General features: G+C 40.3%; 1 protein-coding gene across 4 annotated transcripts in view; it reads left to right on the top strand.

Annotated features, from left to right (window-relative positions):
• Positions 1-4,355: 4,355 nt before the first annotated feature.
• Positions 4,356-21,778, top strand: part of phldb2b (pleckstrin homology-like domain, family B, member 2b) — a 36,448-nt gene continuing 19,025 nt past the window's right edge. For 3 of the 4 annotated variants that reach the window (XM_080515014.1, XM_080515015.1, XM_080515013.1), the window contains exons 1-6: positions 4,356-4,438; positions 11,285-11,341; positions 11,608-11,731; positions 14,094-14,192; positions 14,759-14,842; positions 21,106-21,225. In XM_080515014.1, coding sequence (XP_080371140.1) covers positions 4,406-4,438; positions 11,285-11,341; positions 11,608-11,731; positions 14,094-14,192; positions 14,759-14,842; positions 21,106-21,225 — 517 coding nt within the window. In that variant the 5' untranslated portion in view covers positions 4,356-4,405. Of the gene's footprint in view, positions 4,439-11,284; positions 11,342-11,607; positions 11,732-14,093; positions 14,193-14,758; positions 14,843-17,066; positions 17,254-21,105; positions 21,226-21,778 lie in introns of those variants that run through there. The other variant, XM_080515016.1, reaches the window with a different exon arrangement.

Here is a 21,778-nt window from a genome sequence, read left to right as displayed (position 1 = left end):
TGTGGCGCTGGAGCCACAATTCCTGTAAAAACACATGCAATGCTGCACATACACAGCTATAAAAGTTTATTGTATTTATTTTACTCCAACTATTTAGAGCTGCAGACATAGGAACACTCTCCACTTAAAGGTATGTTGGAGAATTGCAAAGAGAAGATATAATATGCAATATATTTTGAGTCTGCATCAGACTCCATGAAATGGAACATGCATTGTAAAAAAAACAACAACAAAAACCAAATCGTAGGTATTGTTGTCTGAAATATGTCATTTGTGCATCAGTATGTGTGCCTTGCGAGCTCCGTGATTGCTATGCATGACACAGACAGTAGTGCAGTGACAGTCACCCCACATTCTTGTGGCCAGGATGAGGGGGGAGAGTAGCAGGAGGCACGACAGTGAAGGAAAAGTGATTTACGGAGCGAGGAGAAAAAGGGGAAGTGAACGACAAAAACAACAACAACGAAAGACATACAATAGCTGTTTATTCAGTCTGGATTTAGAGAGACAGAGATCATCTGAAATAGAAAGTGGATAAGGCAAGTTCGAGAGTTAACAGAACAGCTGCCATGTCCTTCAGCAGTGTTGTCTATCTGAAAGGGAAATAAAATATTTTGTTTTCATATCAGCTTGGCTTTCTTTTTTCCACATCCTCACTCACTTGTGTGAAGTTGCCCGTTCTGTCCAAGCCACATTGTTGACAAGGTCGAGAGTGGTCACCAAGCACCACACACACACACACACACACACGGACACGGACACCAGTAGAGGCACTTTAATTGTGGAGTAATTACCCACCATTGAAGGCCAAGGGGAGAGAACACAGAGTAGCGCTACTGCCTGAGAGCATTCCTCCGTTGCTTGGATTGGTCCTCGCCTCACTGTAACCCGGCCGGCTTCCCAGGATTCAAAGGAAAAGGCCATAACTCAAGCATGGGCTTTCAGGACTAAATAAAGTAATGAAAGAGGTTTGGACTCTGTATGATGTCACTATGATACAAACAATATCTCCTCTCCTTATTAAAAAAAAAAATACTCACTGCTCTTTGATATTTTTCTTATTAGTATTTCTGAAGATGCTTTGATTTTGACAAAATCACATAACTGCTATTTTAGCTTCTCTCCATTGGTTCCTGTGTTTAACACCTCTATCGAGTCCGTAGAGCCTGTCCTCAGGATCGGATCCAAAGTGAGCTCCTTCTGACTGCTTCAATCTGAGCCTGACCAAATTTCAAATATCAGGGCTTCACCGTCCTGAGAAGAATCAGAAATTTCTCTTCAATCACTTCACTCATGACACAATGTCATTAGTTCCTTGTAGTCCTTTGTTTCATTTTCAACATATTTTCTTATCATATCATTTTATTATTAATTTTGTTTAGCTGTTTGATCCTATATATTTCAATTATTATTTAATTTAGCTTGGTTCTAATCTAGGCTATGACAAGAAGAGTGTACAGTGTGAGAAAAGCCTACAGTGCAAGTCTCAATGACAGAAACTCCTGTAAAAGTTAAAATGAGAAAGCCAATCATCTCATCCTTATGTGGTGGTTTGACGGTGAAAAGATGAGTAAATTCAGTTTTGATGGAATGTGCTGTTGGTGTTGGTGTCAGATGCATCATCAGACTCATCATAGAGCTGTCAGTCGCTTATAAACCCAGAGCACTATTGTATTGAAGCAACCACAAAAACAACAGGTCCTCGATCTCCTGACCATCTTTGCCTGTGAGTGAATGAGAGATGAGCAAAGCCAGTGAGAGACTCATCATGTGTAGGTGCACTGCAGCAGACCACAGAAAACTCGTGAGGATTTACCTCATGTAGTCACAAGCCGCAACAAATCACTCCAAGTCAATTACCTGTCATGACTGTCGTATTAAACGAATTAGGGATGAATGGTTTTATCACACCAGTCATCAAAGCTCTACATCAATGATGGCACCAGGGATTAAATGAGTCAGAAATAATGGCGTTCTCATGGTTTCAGCTTGCCGGTAGTATTTGATCTGGTAGATCGTGTTACACTGCTTCATTTGAAGCATAGACTGGAAAAATTACTCAAGTTGAAATATATCCATTTTAGAGTCACATTGTAGCCAAGAAAGTATCCTAATATGTGATTAATTACTTGTAAAGCCCTCTCTGGAATAATATTTTATTATCCTTTAACCCAATATAAAACACTTGTCCCAAATGCAGCCTCAGGGTGAATGAATGGATTGTTTGGTTTTTTAAAAAGTTATCTGATGCTATCATTTTGTCTATATACCTTCTTTTTTTTTAATAGTGACATGTGACTAAAAGTTATTGAAATAACTGCCGGGGCCGAGTCATCCAACATTAGGTGCAAAACCATCCAAATGAAAGCTCCAGACTTCTGGCTCAGTGTCTTCAGGTCACATGGGGAATGTGGAATTCGTTTGGGAATGCTGTCAAACATTTGGTGGCCCCTTGATGCCCACCAGCTCCGGTATGATGTCAGTGGGAAAACTCAGCAGCTCTCACTGCTGGCAAACACCCGTGTAGACTTAATGGCTTAATACCGCCTGGAAAGACTTAAGATAAAGGAAAGTTGAAAGCAACTGCAAATTGTCAGGCAATGTTATCCTGATAACATTTGCTGTTCAGCTATTAGGGCTTCCCAAACATGTCTCAGTAAACGTACAGTCAAGACCATAGACCAGCAAGGATCCCTAATGTACCATCGACAAAAGAATTAAGACATTTGAGGGATCAAGAACTGTAAGTTTAGGTTTATGACTTTCAAGCAAAACACGCTCTGTCATAACATCTGATTCTTTTCACTTTTTTTTAGGCCAGTTTTGACATACCAGGTATCACTCGGTGTAAGGAGCAGTGGAGAAAGTGGGACAGGGTTGGGTGCACAAGCTCACTTCCTGTTTATCTGTAAAGCAACCCTCTACATGCCTGTAAGATAAGATAATCCTGTCTCAATGGAATGAAATGAAATGACTGTATGTGCATGTGTGTGTGTGTGTCTGTGTGTGTGTGTGTGTGTGTGTTCACATATCCTCCTTTTTGACCTCAAATTCAATCCAAGGATAGTTTTAAAGATTCTACATGTCACCTTCTGACAATAGAAACACTTTATGCTTTGGGCTTTGGTCATCCCATGCATTGGCTCTGCTTGATCCCTATTATGGCTCTATGCAACCTTTGATAATGAACTGTAAAGAATGCAGAAATCTCTGCCAAATCAAATTACCTACTTGTGATATGGAACCAATGGCATGTGTCTGAACACCATGGTGCCTTTGGATAGATGCATGATGAGACATGTAGCTCAGATTTTCCAGATAGTGCGCATAACTCGTGCGGCTAGCAGCCTATCGCAGCCTTCAGATGCCAATGATTCTCAGTGTGTGTGACATGACAAAAGAATTATAATTTGAAAAATGACAAGGACTTTTAGGGTCTTTTGGTGACACACATAGGAACTGAATCCATTTATGGTGCTTTAAGCATTTTCACCTTTGACCTTGTTTATGATTAAGACCTAATATGTAATGGAATTAACATCGATTTCACTTGGCTGGCTACTTTCCTCTACTTTCTCTATATTCCACTATATATGAAGCCTCCATAGGCTCCTGACATATTCTAATAAGTTTGTTATTCTCTAAATAGGATTATCGTCTTGGGCTGCAAGTAAGAGTTGGCTTACATATTTTATTTTTGCAAACCTTTTAACATTCTTATTACCTTCTATCTGATTTGCAATCTTTTGCCAATTTGAAGCTTTTTTATTAAAAGCTGCACGAGTGGGACTGGGTTATGTCTAGTGTAGGGAGGCTAGACTGCTTGTATCATTAGTTAAACATGCATTTTATCATTGTTTCTTATCATCAGGCACCAAGTAAAAGAATTCTCTCTCTCTCTCTCTCTCTCTCTCCCCCTCTGCTTCTCTGTCAGACATAGGTTTCTTTCTTTGAAGCCTTTAGGGAGAGAGGTCAAGAGGAGGTCTGTTACCACCTGCACATTATGATCTGGGGAGAGAGAGAGAGAGAGAGAGAGAGAGAGAGAGAGAGAGAGAGAGAGAGAGAGAGAGAGAGAGAGAGAGAGAGAGAGAGAGAGAGGACAAGGAGAGGGAGGGGGTCTCTCTCTCTCTCTCACTCCTCTTCCAGCTGTTGCTGCATTCCTCCACAGGTCGCAATTGGCTGCAGCCGCCGGCTTTTCCACGTTTGTGTACGTTTTCTGAGTGTCAGTGTGTGAATGTGACACAGAGGATTAGTCGAGTTCCCCTACATCTCTGCAGGTTGCGCACGCTGCACAGGGAATGTCTCCTCCTCTGTTAAGTCACAGACTGTAATCGCGCCACAACAAAGGGGCAGCAGCATACTTTTGCGGACTTTTCTCTCTTGGAGAAGCAGCGTTATCTGCGCAATGACAGAAGTGGCCAGTCCAGTTTCAATGATGGTAAGCACCTTTGTACACATTTGGAACTCTACAACTTCGCCTTGTCACGATTTGAATGATTTACTGAAACAGGAAATCGTTGTATCCATTAATGGTTCCAGGAGAGGGATCAGGGGATTATTTCCAGAGTTTACCCCTTTAGTGAGCTGTAGCGCACAGATTTGCGCTTTGAAAATTAAACACAGACAAAGTTTTGTTTCTTTCTTGGCGACCTTTTTTGAAAATAAATATCGATGCTTTTTGTATGGTTTGGCCGAGGATAACTTTGTAAAAATGATGATGTTTGAGTTTGTTGATCTTTATTTTAGCTTCAGTACTGTGGCCAACAATGACAGAAAAAGCGCAATTGTCCATAGAAAGACTACATAAGGAGAACATAGGGAGGAAATCAGATTTCTGGTATGAGTCATTAGGAGCGATTGTGAAAGTAGGTGTATATTTAAAACAGCACTATACTTCATCTGACACGCACAAATCAGCCTTTGTTTTTCACAGTCAGTGAAACACTGAACCTGTTAACTTGTCCGATCTTATTTGTGTTAATTGGTTACAATTTGAATCACCATTATCAGACTAATCACCAAAAGAAATACATTACTTTGCCTGATCCTTTGCGAACAGCTTATCAAAACCATGTAATATGAGGCTTTTAAATAGAAAATACATCCACACAGAGCAACACTGAGTAAAACTTAAAGCTCATACATACCATATTCCATTATCCATGTGGCTCCCTCCGAAAAATTTATCACACTCCTTAATAATTCACTTTAATTGATATTACATGGCCTTCCTGACTTGTCTCCATTTGTCTCAGAGATGTTCTGGTTTACCAAAAACACAGTTTAACTCTCCCTCTAATTTGACTTAATCTGGTAATAAGCACCTTCAAAGAAAGAGCTTAAGAAATTGTTTTTAGCAAGTTACATTTGTAAGGTGTTTGTGGTGTTTGATTGCATGTAGGAGGACATTTTAATCAGCCCATGTGTATCTAACATATTATCATGAGCTTATCTGAAAATGTTCAAGTGTTAGAATGAGTGGTGTGTTACTCTCTGGATTAGTCTCTGGTGCATTCAGTCACAGCACTGCAGCAAGATAGCCAATTATCCATGTCATTAGAATGGTGACACCAAACGGGGTCAAATCTTGCTTACTTATAGAGGTATAATTTATGTGGTTCTATAATAGCAGTACTCACTTTAAAACCTGTCATCTTGGCTCCAATTGGGATGTTGAAACCAAAAGGATGTCGCCATACTGTCATGAAGAAGCCCAATAGTTGTATCTGCCCCCAGTGTTCATAGTGACATCTTGCATTGGGTTTACGCTCAACTATATTCAGCATATAAATGCCAAAACTTTTAAAAATGTAATAAATTAAAGGATTTTAGAAGTTTTGTGTAATGTTGATGCAACTGTTTGGATTGCTATTGGTGAAATGTAGGGACATTATTTGGAGACTGAGAGTGTAACTGGGGGAGGCCCTTTCAATCTACCACTGATCTCTTTTCTTTCACATCTAGATTATTCAGTTTCAGCCATTTTACATGTTCATGGTCTTTGTCTCCTCCACAGTTAAGTGGTATCTCAGACAATCTCCTCTTTTCCTTTTTATCGAGCTGTCAGTTCACCAAACCACTTCTATTTCCACATGCCGTTCCTCTATCCAGATTTCCATGTCTCTGTGTCATATCCGGACCCTTGAAAACCAAACATCAGTTGATCCCTTACATATGGCAAGTTAAAGTACCCCCCCCAACCCCCCCCCCCCCCCCCCCCCCCCCCCCACACACACACACACACACACACACACACCCTTACTAGAAATTCAAGTTAGATTTCCTCTGCCTTTGAGTCAGCTGCAACAACAATGGACTTTCTTTCCTGTGAGGATCTTGCACTTTGCTGAATGATTAAAAAAAAAAAAAAATGCTAATAGGAGTGTGAGAGAGTTCAAGTGTGGCGGATATTTATTGTTTCAGCAGCGGTTCAAGGTCAAGATGAAGTAATCCACTTTTAGAGTTTTTACAAAAATACACACACGTTTGTAGGTAAACACAAGAAACCTTTCACTTCTTTAATGGTTTAATGTGGATGACAAGATGTACAGTACGTGTGTGAATACTTGTGTGTGCACATGCTTGTGTTCATGTGAATGAAAGAGCAATTCAATCAGATTAAAGTCTGGTCATAGATAGTCCTGCACAGGCCGACACACAAACAGTGCAGTGAAAAGGCAGGAAGGAGATAACCCTGTTTAGCCCCATGAGCTGCCCTGTATGAGCGACACAGAGAGAGGGACTCCATATTAAACAGCATCTACGATACAATGCTGTCTTTGTCAGGTGGGAGGAGGAGAGGGTGAAGCTGGAATGTACTGGGAGGGGATATTAGTGAGGGACAGAGGGATGGAGACAGACCGAGCTCGAAGAGAGATATTAAGCAAAGCCAAGCAAAGATAAAGATGTTACAAGGTACAGAAACTTTAAAAACTACAGTTCTTACTTATCGCCACCTTCCTGTCATCAAGTTGGTGTGGTGTGAAACATCACATAGCAGCATCTTGATGAGCTCAAGACCAATGATACTTCACTAAAGCAGCCAGGAAAAAGAAAAAGGGACCAATCCCGCAGGCCGTACTTGCTGGAAATCACCCTTTATTAGCTACGATTAGATTGTTCTGGAAGGTAGTTTTAAAAATACAGATGAAACAGGACATCATTCGCTGAAGCAGACAGAAAAAAAGGAGGTATGTCGGGAATACAAACTAGGAGGAACAAGATAAAGAAAGGTTAAAGAAAGGTTTGATGGACAAGCACAGAAACACTGCCTCATAGGTATCAGGTATTTTTTCTCTGAGAAGTGTGTGGTTTTCCATCAGCCCATGTTTCTCTCCCTATCTCCCTGTTTCATCTCTCTCTTTCTCCAGATGGAGGTCAAACTAAGAATTTTGGGGAGACTCAGCTGCTCCACAGATGAGATCAAAAAGAGTTTGTGTCTGCATGTGTAGTTTTGAACTTGGAGCATTTTCTATGAACAAACCTGTTCTCTGCAATCTTTCAGGGTTTAATCTGTTCAAGTGTTTTGGATTTTCTTTTCTGTTTTAATAAGGCAAAAAAATGAAAGAAGGTTGGGGTTGCATATTTGTAGAAATATTCTCACTGGTCCACTTTCCCATAAAAGGAAGAATTTACCATTGAAAATGTTCCCCATGTCTTAAATTGTTCCATTTAAGAAGTTATGGTTTTCTTAAAGAAAGCATGCCAAGACATTAATGACTAGTGTTTAGTGAGAAAGTAGATTATAATGGAAAACGTTCATTTTTATATTGAATCAAACTGTCATTCCAATTTTTTATGCATAAACGTTGTTTTCTTTTGTTTCAGTTCTGAAAATTAAGAAATATGAGTGAAATCTTGTTCTGACAATTAGATGTTGGTTAAGATTGCAGATAAGGCTAATTAGGAAGATATACCGTTAGCATCTCATATTCTGCATTAATTCTTGTCGTCCTTGTAAAGTGATTGCATTATCATAACATTGCTACTTTTCAAAGTGGTGCTTGGTACTTTACTATTGTAGCACTTAATGTGGCAGATGTTTATGTTATGCTCAGTGAGCTAGGTATTTAGCATTAACAGTATTGTCTCTATTTAAAAGCAGCTCTGTTTTACTATTTGTTTTGCTTTAATTTCATCCTGCCCCCACATACCATGCATTAACAGCATTAAATGAATGTTAGTTTATATTTGTAAAACATTTGCAGATTGTCAGTGTTTTGTTGCTGCTTCTTAACAATATTATTTGGTTAGTACATGTGATATTTTGGATCATGGTAATAACTGTATGACAAACATTTGAGTGCATGATGTCAACGTCTTTAGTGCTTTGCGATTTTGTCACAGTGCTCTTTCTCTTGCTCCTAATTTGCATGTTGTTTTTCTCTGTCTGTTCCTCCATCACAACACCCACACAGTTGTGATATGTATATTGTAAAAAAAATTTTTTTGATATTGCACAGATATTGATTAACTTGAGATATATTGTGTAGCTTCATTAGACAGCTGTTAACATTGATGTAATAGAAAGAGCACGAGTTACTTTTCCAAACAGTGTTACTTTCAAATGTTCAGTTACTAGTTAATGTATCTCCATCACTTTTTAAATGGTGTCTAATACCTGCGATCAATCAATGACATTTTAGTAATTAACTTTACACTGGATGGGAAACATTAATATCAAAGAATCAGACTGGATGATGCAGCTTCGAACCCTCCTGGGAAAGAAGATGAAACGTCTTAAGGGGGGTGGGGGTTGACACACTGCACTACACTGCACTGCTTTAACTGGTGCAAACAAGGCTCCAAACCTGTGTTGACCTGCCCAGACTGGAACTCACTTGGTGACTGAGGTTAAAGAGGGGGCTATGCATACAGAACACGAGTGCATGACAGAGAACAAAATGAAATCATGTGAAAAAAAGAGGAGCCATTTGAAAGAAAAGAACCTCGTATAAATATGTAAGAATGAAGCAACTGAACTCAAAAGAATTTCTCTTTTAACTTGTGCAACGGGATTGACCCCTTTTCTTCAGAAAGTCTCTGCGTCTCTTGACCAGCTGATGTTGCCACCATAGACAGTGTGTTTGCTTTGTCTACACCAGTAATGAAAATAATCAGTGGAATGTGGAGCCCGCATCTCAAGAGCTTATGTGTGACTTTATTTGTTGATGTTTGTGTGTGGATAAGGGGTTAGAAGTTTGGCTGAATAGAAAGAAAGAGTGTGTGCCAGTGTGTGTTTGTCTGTGCCGAGGGGCGTTTCAAAGGCAATGAGGGTGTCAAAGAAGCAAAGGAAGTGAGCTCAGAAAGGAAGCCAGCCCTGAATAAGAGGAAGTGCTCCTGCGTTGGGTTTGATTTGTATTTCCTTTGCTGATGATTGGAAGAAAGAAAGAAGGAAAAAAAGTAAAGAGTGGGAATTTAAAGGCAGTAGAAAAGGAAAAGAGAACATCTTTTCAAAATCTATGCGGGGATTTTAAAAAGTGGGAGAAAGTAAGGAAAACAACATATTAATTGTTCAAAATGATCAATTTAATGAAGATTATATCAGGATGATGTGGAGAAAACAGAGGATAATGCAAAATGAAAAAAGAAAGAGAAGAAGTAATGGTGGGAGGTGGAGAACCAGATGCGGTCATGATGGTTTCCTATAAGCTGTAATCATCTCTGCTTTGGTGAGAAGCATTTCACTCATCCATCTGGGTGTGTGTGTGTGTGTGTGTGTGTGTGTGTGTGTGTGTGTGTGTGTGTGTGTGTGTGTGTGTGTGTGTGTGTGTGTGTGTGTGTGTGTGTGTGTGTGTGTGTGTGTGTGTGTGTGTGTGTGTGTGTGTGTGTCCACGTGTTTGGGTCCTTGATTGTGTATAGACACACAAATAGCTGCACAACTGTTTTTGCTGTTTGAAATTGCAGGGTAGTACAGGGGTTGTCCTTGGCTCAAGCTCTGGGTTCATTTACTCGACTGTACGCAATTACATTTCTGAGGCATTGCTGATTCTTGCCTACTGTCATGTCGATCTGCTTCCATTCCTCTTTGAGTTTGTCATTCTCTCCCTCCCTCATCTGGCATCGTACATATATCCACAAAACATGAAGCAGTTTGACTTGATGCCCTCTGTAATTTAGACATGCCTGCAAATTATTACACGGTAAGGACAGCAGAAACTTGTAGTAGCTGCTGTTTCTTTCCAGATGCCTGCAGAAAGTTTCACTGCCAGAGGATCATGAGCTTGTTGAACAGAATGTGCCTGTGAGATTAAGATGTGCCTTTGTTATGACATACCTTGACACCTGACCTGTGGTGGAAGAAAAAAAAAAAGAAGCTAACTTGATGTCCAAAGCGAGGAGTCGCTTTCTTGGACGGAACAATGTGCTTGGTAAATTTCACGGACATTACATCTTCGTGGAACCGATTGTGATTTATACCTCTGATGTTTGTAGCCTGAGGCTGACACTAAATATGTCAACGAGTCATCAAAATGAACAAGGATGATCCTCCGGCAACCGAAAGTCTTGATGGGGTTTCATGACAGATGGTTGCTGTGGACTAAATGTTTCAAAGAGATATGTCAAGTAACTCGTGGAAATCAATATCCATTAACTTTGCTATGTGTCAGATCTAACAGAAAATACTAACAAATAAAGACAAGTTGTCTTGAACAACAAACACTTCCTTTTCATCCCTCTCCTTGTTGGACAGAAATGCAATCAGTGCTGTTGTGAGAGCTGAGGCCAGAATCAACAAGTTGCGAGAAATGCAACATTTTTGAAAGTTCTTCTAATTGAAGGACTTCCAAAAAGAACTCCCTGCTTTTGTGCACATGCGTATGTTTTTCCTCTCAAGTGGTATACTTTCCTTGGAACACTTTCATAGAGAGAATTCCTCTTATGTGGAAGCTAAACGTGGCTGCAGTAGTTGTGTGCGTGAGGAATGCGGTGCAGTGCATCTACTAAAAGATTCTTTTTATTCTATGTATACAACTTTTGACTGTATTCATATACCGCACTCTGCACATGGTCGCCTATCTGAAGTGGATTATGTCATAATTGTGTTTTTTGCATGGATAAAATTGCCTCAGTTTAATTGTTACAAGAAGAAAAACATCTAATAATAAGTTTGAGTATCAAAATGACCTTTCCATATTCAACCAGCTCACCTCTGCTCATGTCTTTGATTGCATTTACATTTAAACATCCAGTGTAAATGTTTACAACAAGTATTGCCTGTCTGAAATGTCCACTTTGTTTTGGAGTTGCCTTTATTTACTTGTTGGATTTTGTTTGTGTGCAGGACTCTGAGATGATGTTCCAGCCAGAGTCGGATCAGAGGTCACCTGTTGACCCCAAGGTGAGAGAATACACACAAACAGGCATATATAAACAGATATTTAATAAGAGGCATCATCAACATGAAAATCAAGTCATGCCAGCACACTGATTTCTTTCGCAGCTCTGTTTAATCTTAATTTGTTTTCTAACGTATATCTTGCGCTTAAATGTTTAATATTGACAGTTATTAACAGTAAGTAAGTTCATCCTTCGAACAAGATTAAAACTTGTGCTCCAACATTTGTAGTGTCAAATTGACCTTTCTACAATACCTGATGTTGGCAGTCTCCACCGCTGGACCTGATCGACACGGGAAAAGGGCTCAAGGTTCAAACAGCGACGCCCCATCTGGTTAGTCTGGGCAGTGGGAGGTTAAGTGTGGCTATCACGCTGCTGCCATTGAAAGAAGGTAACACACAAACACACACAGAATGAAGAATGACTTTCTTAATCAAGTAGCCATTCATCTTTTCCCATTTGTCTGAATTGATAAATCTTCAAAAGTATACTTCTCAGTCGTCACGCAAAGCTACAACCCGTAGAAAAGCCAGATCCTTACTGCCCCCCCCCCCAAATCTCTGTGCTTGTCTGGCTTTCTCTCCTCTACCTCTATTTTCTTTTTGCCCTCTTCCCATGCACCAGTGGCTTCATTGCCATGGTTACGAGAAAGGTGGAGTGAGGGAAATTAATACTCTTTGCTGGACTGCAATCAAGTCAGGGAAAGAAGCCGACACTAATTCCTTGCAGAAGGTCTCGTCTATTCTGCAAATACTTACACAAGTTGTTTCTGAATCAACTGATCCTACTTGTTAGGAAATACGGGCACATTATTAACAGACAGCAAATGACACAGCATGTTTTTTTTTTTTACAATAGCATTGAAGCACTCTCTTTAAGCTCAGTCAGTATTTCATTGGAATGTCTTTTTATATGTTCACGCTGTTTTGTTTTGTTTTTTTCATAACAAAGAGCTTCTTGCAGTCCTTGGCTCACTGGAGGGTGCATATACACAGCTCACACACTCAAGTTCCCTTTATAATAATGATGTATTGAAGTTATTTATAGGTTCTCTATCATCAGCCGTCCACAGGTGTCTTCCACTCCCTCCTCTGTCCTCATTCACTTGGCATGCACCCTCCTATTGCCACTCCTCCCAGAAGCAATGCATCAATTTATATTCATTTCCTGCACTTTATTTCTATTCAACCATAACGTCTACATGCCTCATCCTTAGCCCAATATCCTAACTTGAACCTATTTCTAATCACTGTCTCACCTTGAAACATGTCTTCACCTCACATTTCACTGATTTTCCATATGACATAACAGCAATCAGGCTCCATAATCTCCATGTAAACACACACATCTGTTTTACAGGAGCACTTTAACAGTATGATGGACTAAGGGGTGTACTTGCCCATGTTATTATTTCGTAGCCCGTAGCTCATATGTGACGTACTACAAATTGAATCATTTTGGATTTGTGACTTTATAAGCCAGCCAGTAATCGGTCCATTGTTGAGTAATAGTTTTGACTCTCATGTATTTGCCAAATGCACAAAGATCTTATTATGTTCCTGATGCAGAGAAACAGAGATGCTTTCTGTTTTCCCTCCTTCTTCCCATGGGAGTACAAGGGAGTGCAAAATTTATGTCCATACTCGGTTGTATATATTTGTAGTCACACATATTCAGCATAGTACAACATCTAAAGTTGTCATAACATAATGTTAATCATAGTTTATGCACCAATTCAGAAATAAACTTGTATTAGTAGTATGATGTGCAGCCATAGAGCCTTGCACAACACAAAGAACACTATTATAACATTTAATTCCTGAAAGGTTGTGATAAAAACTAAAAAGACAGTGTAAAGTAAAATAGTTTATCCAATTGTGGCGTGAGCCTTGGTCACATATCTTACAGTTTGTGGTGTTATTATATATTGCCTTGTCATGCCATTTGTGAGTTTCCCTGCCTGGTGTGCCCTCCCATGGCAATGAGGAATGTCAACTATGTGAACAAGACATCTTGGGAAAGTTGAGTCTTTTTTCCCAGAACAAAATCGCTATGTAAACACACATTTTTGTATGATACCTATATGGAAGGCAGCCACTTGCATGAAGTCATAGACTGTACATTATCAATATAAACATATTGTTTCTTAGAACATATAGATCTACATCAGGAGTGTTGCAGTCTTTATAACATGTATCCCAATTCGAAGTGTTCTGGATTCATATATTGATAGCTGTGATAAGTTCAAATCCTGTTGTTTATTTTTCTTTTTGCCCAAAAGTCGAGGTGCAAATTCAACATTATGCGTTTTTATCAGGACGTCCAGGTCCAAAATATAGTGAAATGTCCAAAACCTATTTGTTAAGGTTGACACACATATTATCTATTTCTTATTATTGGATGCAAAAACGCAACAGTTACTTTTGGCTTAATTCTGCTCACTGAAATTTGATCTATCACAGTGTTTCTTTTCAGACTAATGTTGGCTAAACCCTGACTTAAACCAGGACCCAGCAATCTTGCAGCCTTGAACATTCATGTTATCACAAATCCACCCACCCACCCACCTACCCACCCACACACACACACACACACTCACACACACCCACAGTTGCTTCGCAGGCAATAAAGTTGTGTGACTGATCTCTTTTCCAGGGTCACAGTGTAGTGTTGTGTGACATACTATCAAGTCCAGATAACATTGTATCCTTATTAAACTTATTACCACAGTGTATTGTTTTGAAATGTTTTAGGCGTGACCCGTATCGGTAGAGAAGATGCACCAATTCCTCAAGATATTACAATCCAGGGGCCGGGCATCGAGGCAGAGCACTGCCTCATCTTCAATGAAGGTTGGTGTTAGGGTCGTCTCAAATACAATTGTATAAATGAACTGGCGAAGGAGTTTACATCTTTACTTTTCAATGTGTTAAAGGACCGATCTCTTTATGCTGTAATTAACTAGCTTTAGTTCTTTTAATCTCAGATATAATTCACATAACACTGCTGAATCAGTGGAAACAAATATGATCCTCAAGTGAGATTATATTTGACATCATCCTGTAAAGAGATTTCCTGCTAAATGCCATCTTAGTCTGTCATAAATGGAAAGGTATTTCATCTTGTTTTGTCAAGAATATTTTTTATTTAAAATGAGAAGTGATTACCACAATATCACTGGCTTACTGTTTTGTATCACAAGTATCTAATAAGTGCTCTGGATGTGTAATCTACCAAGTAATAATAATAGCTTAATGTTTTAAGTGTTGTTTTATGTGCAAAAGAGAGAAACAGAGAGAGAGAGACGTGTGTGGTCTTTACTAAATTACTAATTGAGATATAAATGCTACAAATACAGTGGATTGCATGAATCGAACGTGCGCTTAACACTGACACTCTCCCCAATTCTTCTTCCCAGGAGGTGTTGTGACCCTGGACCCCTGCGGTCACCTCTGCAGCTTGGATGGAGTCCAGGTCACTGTGGCGACGCCACTCACTCAGGGTGAGAACTGGAAAAGGACTGTTAAGCTGCATATCAGCTGTTTCTTATGCTGTTGCTTGAACTTACTAGGTCCTGCATAGCTGCTTTGAGACATTGCCACCTACTGGTTGCACAGGGGTTCAATATTGCTGAGGGTGCACGTTGTTTCACAACTTCTCTGTGTGCATGCATGTGTGTGAAAGACAGGGAGAGTAGTGAGGTAGTCATTTGGTTAACATGAATTCCATTCTGTTTGTGTATGAGTCATCTGGGCACAGTTACCTTTTTGCTGACTTTCTGTGTGAACTACAGTGTGTGTGTGTGTGTGTGTGTGTGTGTGTGTGTGTGTGTGTGTGTGTGTGTGTGTGTGTGTGTGTGTGTGCTCAGTTCTGTGGATGTGTGTCCCTCTGGTTTAGTTTAATTCATTGTGGTTTGGAACAGCGCGTTGCCATAATGAGTCAAAGCTTCCACCAACAGCAGAGCACAACACAACTCTCCAGGTTCTGTCACTGCAGGCAACAGAAAAGTCTCTCAACACTCCAACACAGTCTCTGCAATATCTATTTGTTTTCTTATCTTTCTGTTTACCCCTGCCCACGTGCCCCGGTCTGCTCTTTGTCTACCCATATCTCGATCTTATTATCTCTTGTCTGTTTACTCTCGTCTTTCTCTTGCTTCTCCCAGTTGCCTGGTTTTTTCCCTGACTCTCCCTCTTTTACTGTTTTGCAGACTGTAATACTTTCCACTCCGTTTTCCTTCCTTTTCTTCTCTCATTTCAGTGGACTAGGAGGTCACAAGCTTGTCTTTCCCTTCTGTTTACACTTTAGTTCTTTTCATTGTCACCGTGTGGCCTGACCATTTCAGGTTAAATATTGACAGGCCTATTTAGTTTCCCGCTCAGCCCGGCTGATTCAAATATTGACCTCATCTTTGTCAAGCGACACCGGGACACTGTGAAGTAGAAAAGGCAAAGTAAAGGACTGAAAAAGAATAGAAAGTGGGGGTTAAAAGAGTCAAAAGGTCATGGTTAGGAAAATTATGGAGGAAGAAAAAAAGCAGAGAAAGAAAGAATATCCACTGGCCTCAGATGTTCTGGGTCCAGTTAGTTTAACCACACGTGCACGCACACACACACACACACAAATGCACACTGTACGGGAGTCTGGAGATGATTAGCTATGTTTAGGAAATGTACTGTTCTGGATTTGGGAAATCAGAGCATGACCTGGAATCGCATCAGGTTCACAGCAAACTCACTGGAACAGCTGGATGACACTTGTCGAATAGCAATGTGTTTTGGGAACGTAAGAAAAATTGAAAAAGTCTGACATTGAATGACACCATGTGGCAAGTGGACATTGAAAACAACTGTGTCAGCTTGGTTAGCTTAATGGATTTCATACAATCATTCAGCAGGAAGACATTTACATATATCTGGAAAATGTTTGCTCCTTTTATCTTGTGCCATCTTTCCATGAGAGCTTTTTCTTTTCCACAGTTCACACTTGGACCAATATTCAATCTCCCACCATTGATGCTCATTCTGATATCTTTAAAGCAGACAAAGAAATTATTCATAGTGTTGTGAATTGTTGAATAGTCTGAAATTGATTATTAAAGCATAGCCTTTAGTTTGACCAAAGAGCTCCTAAAATAGTATTTTTTCTGTTTGCTTTTCGTTATTCTTCAAAATGTACAAAGTTGTCTTAATTTATTCAAACTATGCAGCAGATCGACACACAGACCTCATTTCTGCTATTCTCTATTGTGTCCCATTAAGCATAGACTGATATTCTGTTGTTTAAAAAGATCTTATGGAGCAGAATTAACAGTCTCTACTAGACTATTCGACACAGAGTTACTCTTGTCTAATGTAGCTTTTTGAGTGCAAAAGAGGAGGAAAATAGGTAGGTAGACAAAGAAAGCAGAGGGGGCGTCCACCAAATACCTCTGTGTAAGACCGTCTTTGAACGTACCAATTATAAATAGGTGATTTTGCATATCCTTGTTTTACTTTAATAGTGGCTTTCAATTGATCACACACATTTAAAAGCTCTCCTAAATATTGACGTCGTATTAGTTCATAAAACGGTACCTAGGGATAATGGCACTGTTCTAATCGGCCATTAACATCCACGCTGCACCTCTCAACCCCCCCTTCTACCGAAACTTGGTACAGTCCGGGGCTCCGGCTCATGGACGTAAAATCAGTGAACTTTCTTCCACACGGACTGAAGACGACTAAGGAGGAGTTTCAACTCAGGACAGAGGAAAACAACACTTTCATCCATTTCTAATAATTATTATAATTATTTTAGATTATGTTACAATAGTTAGTAAAATAGCTACTTACGTTTTTTTTTTTTTTTTCCCGAAAGAAAGGAAAGAGTTTCTCTAGTCGTGATAAGTGCTCATTTAATGGGACTCAAAAGGTCAGTAACAGCCTTTTTTAAAACTCTTTTGATTTGCTCTTGCATTTCTTAAATATCTTCTGAATACAATTTTCTATAGTCGTCTTCATGCTGCAGTTCTGCAACATTTTATTCCTGTTACTGTTTAAACAACACTTAAAAGGATTTATTCTGTCAAAAATAACTCAAGCTCAATATGATGCATTTATCATTAATAATATTAAATCTGTTATGAGAGGATTAAAAAGCATGAGGCATGTACCACTCCATAAACATCAGCAGTTTGCAGTCAGACTACAATAGTAGCACAATGGCAGGACCTTGTGTTTGTGTGTGTGCCCTAAAGGCAATCTGTAATGTGTGTGTTTGATAAGTCTGCACTCTCTTGTCTACTTTACTGTAATAATGTCTTTTGAAGACACTCCTTCTACCTAATATGCACTTTGGACCTTCTGATCTCAGCCATAACCATTCCAAATATATCCAATCAGTCTATTCCTGGTCTTTCTGCTCACCACTTAAATAAGATGAGTAGTCTGTATTTACTTGGACAAACACCTTTTGCTCAACAGCTGAGATCATAGTTTAACAGCCTTTTGGTTGACTATAATAGAAACCATTTATTAAGGCAGATTTTTTTCACACAACTATGAATACAACAGTGCTACTTTAGATCCTTTAGCTGAAAAATATTTGTTGACAATGATGAAGTGCAATGCATAATGCAAGTGTCTCATTGCTAAAGCCTGGCTGGAACTATGAATCACTGCCACAATCTTAGTCATTTGGGGTTTAAAGTAAAAAATTCATTTTTTCCAAAACATCCCATCCCAACCTGTTGGTTGTTGCACATCGCCAGCTTCATTCAATGCAAATGCTTGCTTTGTGTATGCCTCAGGGCGATAAGTAAATTAGCTGGGGAAGTTCACAGACCTGTGTGAGTGCACATGACAAAGAGAACTAGCCTTTGGTTATGAAGACGGGCTCTGTGGTCACGATACCTGACACCTGGAAACAAAACCTGCCTCATTGTCCGGGATGTTATTGTCCTCACAGCTCTCTATCCCGCTTGCCTTCGGCACGATTTACTCTCCAGAGATCAAACAAATGAAGAAGAATTATAGTTTTATCTATATATATCTGCCATTGGGAGATAAAAGGCTATACTGAAGTCTGTGTTCCTGACTTGAGAAAAGAGTGGTGAGTTGATGCTTTGTGGATACAATTTGAGATCAAGTAGCAAGAAGATAGCTGCTGAGCTGGTGAGGAGCCAAATTATGCATGTGAGTGCGTGCATGTGAGAGAGCGACTATGAGACTGAACTAATCTGCATGCTCCCCTGAGAATGACCAGTTTGTTTTTTCATGATGTTACTTCTGGTCCCTTATGCCCCAGAGAGTCGTCACTTGTGGTTTTTGAGGCTAATTTACACTCCCACTGCGACCTGTTTGTGTGTACGCATCATTTCATGAATGAATAAATACATTTTTAGCTTCAACTCCAGTGCCGAGGCAGATGTTACAGTTTACTGCAGCACTTTGGAGAAAACTTCAAAGGGAAACGTCTAAAATGAGCATTTTTCTGACTGTTTTTAGAAAGTACTGAGAACACTTTGTTTCCATGTCAAGCCTGAGCGAGTACTAGGTAACTGGGTTTCCTCCAGCTGCTTGTTTGACATGGGATCTTTGTAATTAGTTTATTTTTCATTCGAGCCTAATGGTCTCCGTTTGGCAATTCTCCACTTATGTTAACCAAACAGAGAAACAGTTTTGAGTTTCCCCTCCTATAACATTGTGGTGAGAGCGTAAGATCTACATGGGGTCGGGAATTGGCTCCAGACGTCCGACAGCTCCTACATCTGTGTCCTCAAACACTCTGAGGTCTGACTTTGTAGATTGGAAACTTTAAGTTATCCTATAAATGTATATACAGACTAATTTCAAGTGTATTTGTAGAAAGGGGGGGGGCAGTGCAAGGTTTCACATGAGAGGCAAACTCAATTTGCTGGTAAACAAGTAAACACGTGAATGTGATTAAATGTGGGTCTGTGTAGTGTAGTGTAGTGGGATATTTGGTGTGTTTTTGAAATGATTTAGGTCAACAGATTTTGGTTGGTTGGTCAAGAGTGAATATTAGATAGTTTTTTTTGGGGGTGGGGGGTAAATGTGGGTGGTGCTGTTTTCTTATATTAATATCACAGATAGATTTTAGTTAAAGGCTAAAATCATGCCATCATTGTGTGTGAAATCATCACACATAGAAACACTTATTTTCTTCTTTGTTTTATTTCTCTCGTTGCGTCACATAGACACACATGCGGACATCAGTTTCAGCTGATGGGAGGAGAGGATTAGTTAGTTGTAATTTGTTGGCTGAGACGTTGGAAGGAAATTAGGAAGAGGGGAGAGCCGGGGGCTGTGGACAAATCAGGCCGCCACGCTTTGAAAAGGTGGCACATGGTGAGGCTATTGAGGGTAGGAAATTGTTTTTTTACAAGACTGGCCTGCTGGCAAAGTGTGTGTTACTGTGCACATTCCTGTGTGTGCGCTAAATACTGAGAGATACTGTGATTCATTTTGGAGACGGTGTTACAGGACACGATCCCAACAAGAGCATGTAGGATATTTTGAAGCCGTACAGTGTTATTACTCATGTCTGGCAATGAGAAACACATATTATTAGGTATTACTCACTCTTGCTGACATACTGATTTGTGACTGTGTGTGTGTGTGTGTGGATATCTCTCCTTTCCATGGCAGAAACGCATGTTTTGATCTCTGCGTCATGATGCCACTTCCTCAAGAGTTTCTGTCCGAACCTGCCGCACTGTTTGTATGGATTTGAGGAGTTCACAGTCCAGCTGTGTAGACTAAACACGTCTTACTGTGTTTTCGTGTGTGTGTGCGGTATGAACTCCACCTCATCGCAGTAAGCCCCCCCCCCCCCTCCATGCTGAGAATTACAGCTTTGAAGGTATAAAAAATTGCTCTTCAGGCACTCCAAAACATCGTCTAGACATATATGACCGCTTTCATCTAAGCTATAAACTCAAATGAAGTTCTTTTATACAATCTTCGGCTTGGGATGTCAATTAATTCGGACATGATGTTTTTGCAGAGAACGAATTGGCTAAAAAAGAGAAAGGAACGGACATTTTTCCGTTCAGTCTTTTTCCATTCGCCCTCTCGTTATCCCCCTCTTGCCTCAGTGGTTGTGTCTGACTTCAGGTCCAAGGAATTTGATGCAACTGTAATGGAGGTATTAAAGAGGCACTTTCCCCGACTCTTTCACACAAGCGTGATGGGGTTTTGCGTCGAGGCTGATCTGAACTGATTAGGATGATGAACCAACCAATAGAGAAACAATGGAACTGCATGTGAGAAAACACGAGTTTGATTTTTGGCGTGCCTTGTGACTTTCTCCCTTCTTTACTGCTTGCCGCTCAAAATGCTCATCAGTGAAGTGTTTTCATTTCTTTTTCTCTTTTGGCTGTCCTTCAGTCTTTTTCCTGCGTAAGACCTCCTGTATGTGTGTCAGCACTGCTGTCTCTGAAGTATTTGGACAGCTGTGACTGGCTGTGTGTATTACAGAGGTTGTGACCCTGACATCTTGTTTAATACCTGGCCCTCTCAACCTAATTGATGGCCAGAACAAACATGGAGGGCTGGAATGGCAAGCTGCATGCACGAGCATGACTGAAGTGACGGTCTGGCTGTGATAAAACACTTCTGGCTCATTCTAATTTAAAGCCGTACTTAGCGATGTGTCTTTGTATGCTATTACAATGTTTAAGTACCCATTCAGTATTTATTATTGTGAATGGTTGCTCGTTGAGTTGATCTTTTCTTTTGTGTGTGTTTGATTTCCCTCCAGGTTATTCTCTGTGTTTGGGTAAATCCTATTTCTTCCGCTTCAACCATCCTGAAGAGGCCAGCCGAATGAAGAGTATGCTTCCCCAAAAGAGTCCCGTGTCCGCTCTCGCCTACAACACAGGTACGCAGAAAGGTTCCTTGACCCTGCACTGTACTCTTGCCCTGCTCTCTTCTTATCAGCGCCTCCTCCTCTGCCTTTATTTTGCCACATCACTGTCTGCTTGTCCACGTTGAGCGTTCCATCCCTGATTTATATCCTGACTTATATGTGCATCTGCTGCCTGAAAGAGGTATGAGGGAGACGAGGTGGAGTGAGGGCAGGGGCAGGTATTCCTTTCAACACGCGCACACACACACACACACACACACACACACACACACACACACACACACACACACGCACACACACACACACACACACACACACACACACACACACACACACACACACACACACACACACACACACACACACACACAAACCTAAAATCCAAAGCATATTGCAATGTTTTTGTCATCTGGTGCTCGTCCATTGCCGTGGTGATACAGCTGGACTTTGCTGTCTCCTTTGTGATTGATCGGGCAGTGAGGTGTGTGTGTGTGTGTGTGTGTGTGTGTGTGTGTGTGTGTGCATGTCATATTTGGAGTGGTTACTGCTCCTTAAACTCGGAGAC

Source organism: Blennius ocellaris (genome assembly GCF_963422515.1).
Source record: "Blennius ocellaris genome assembly, chromosome: 19".
NCBI classification, from domain to species: domain Eukaryota; kingdom Metazoa; phylum Chordata; class Actinopteri; order Blenniiformes; family Blenniidae; genus Blennius; species Blennius ocellaris.
This window is presented reverse-complemented; position numbering and strand designations above follow the sequence as displayed.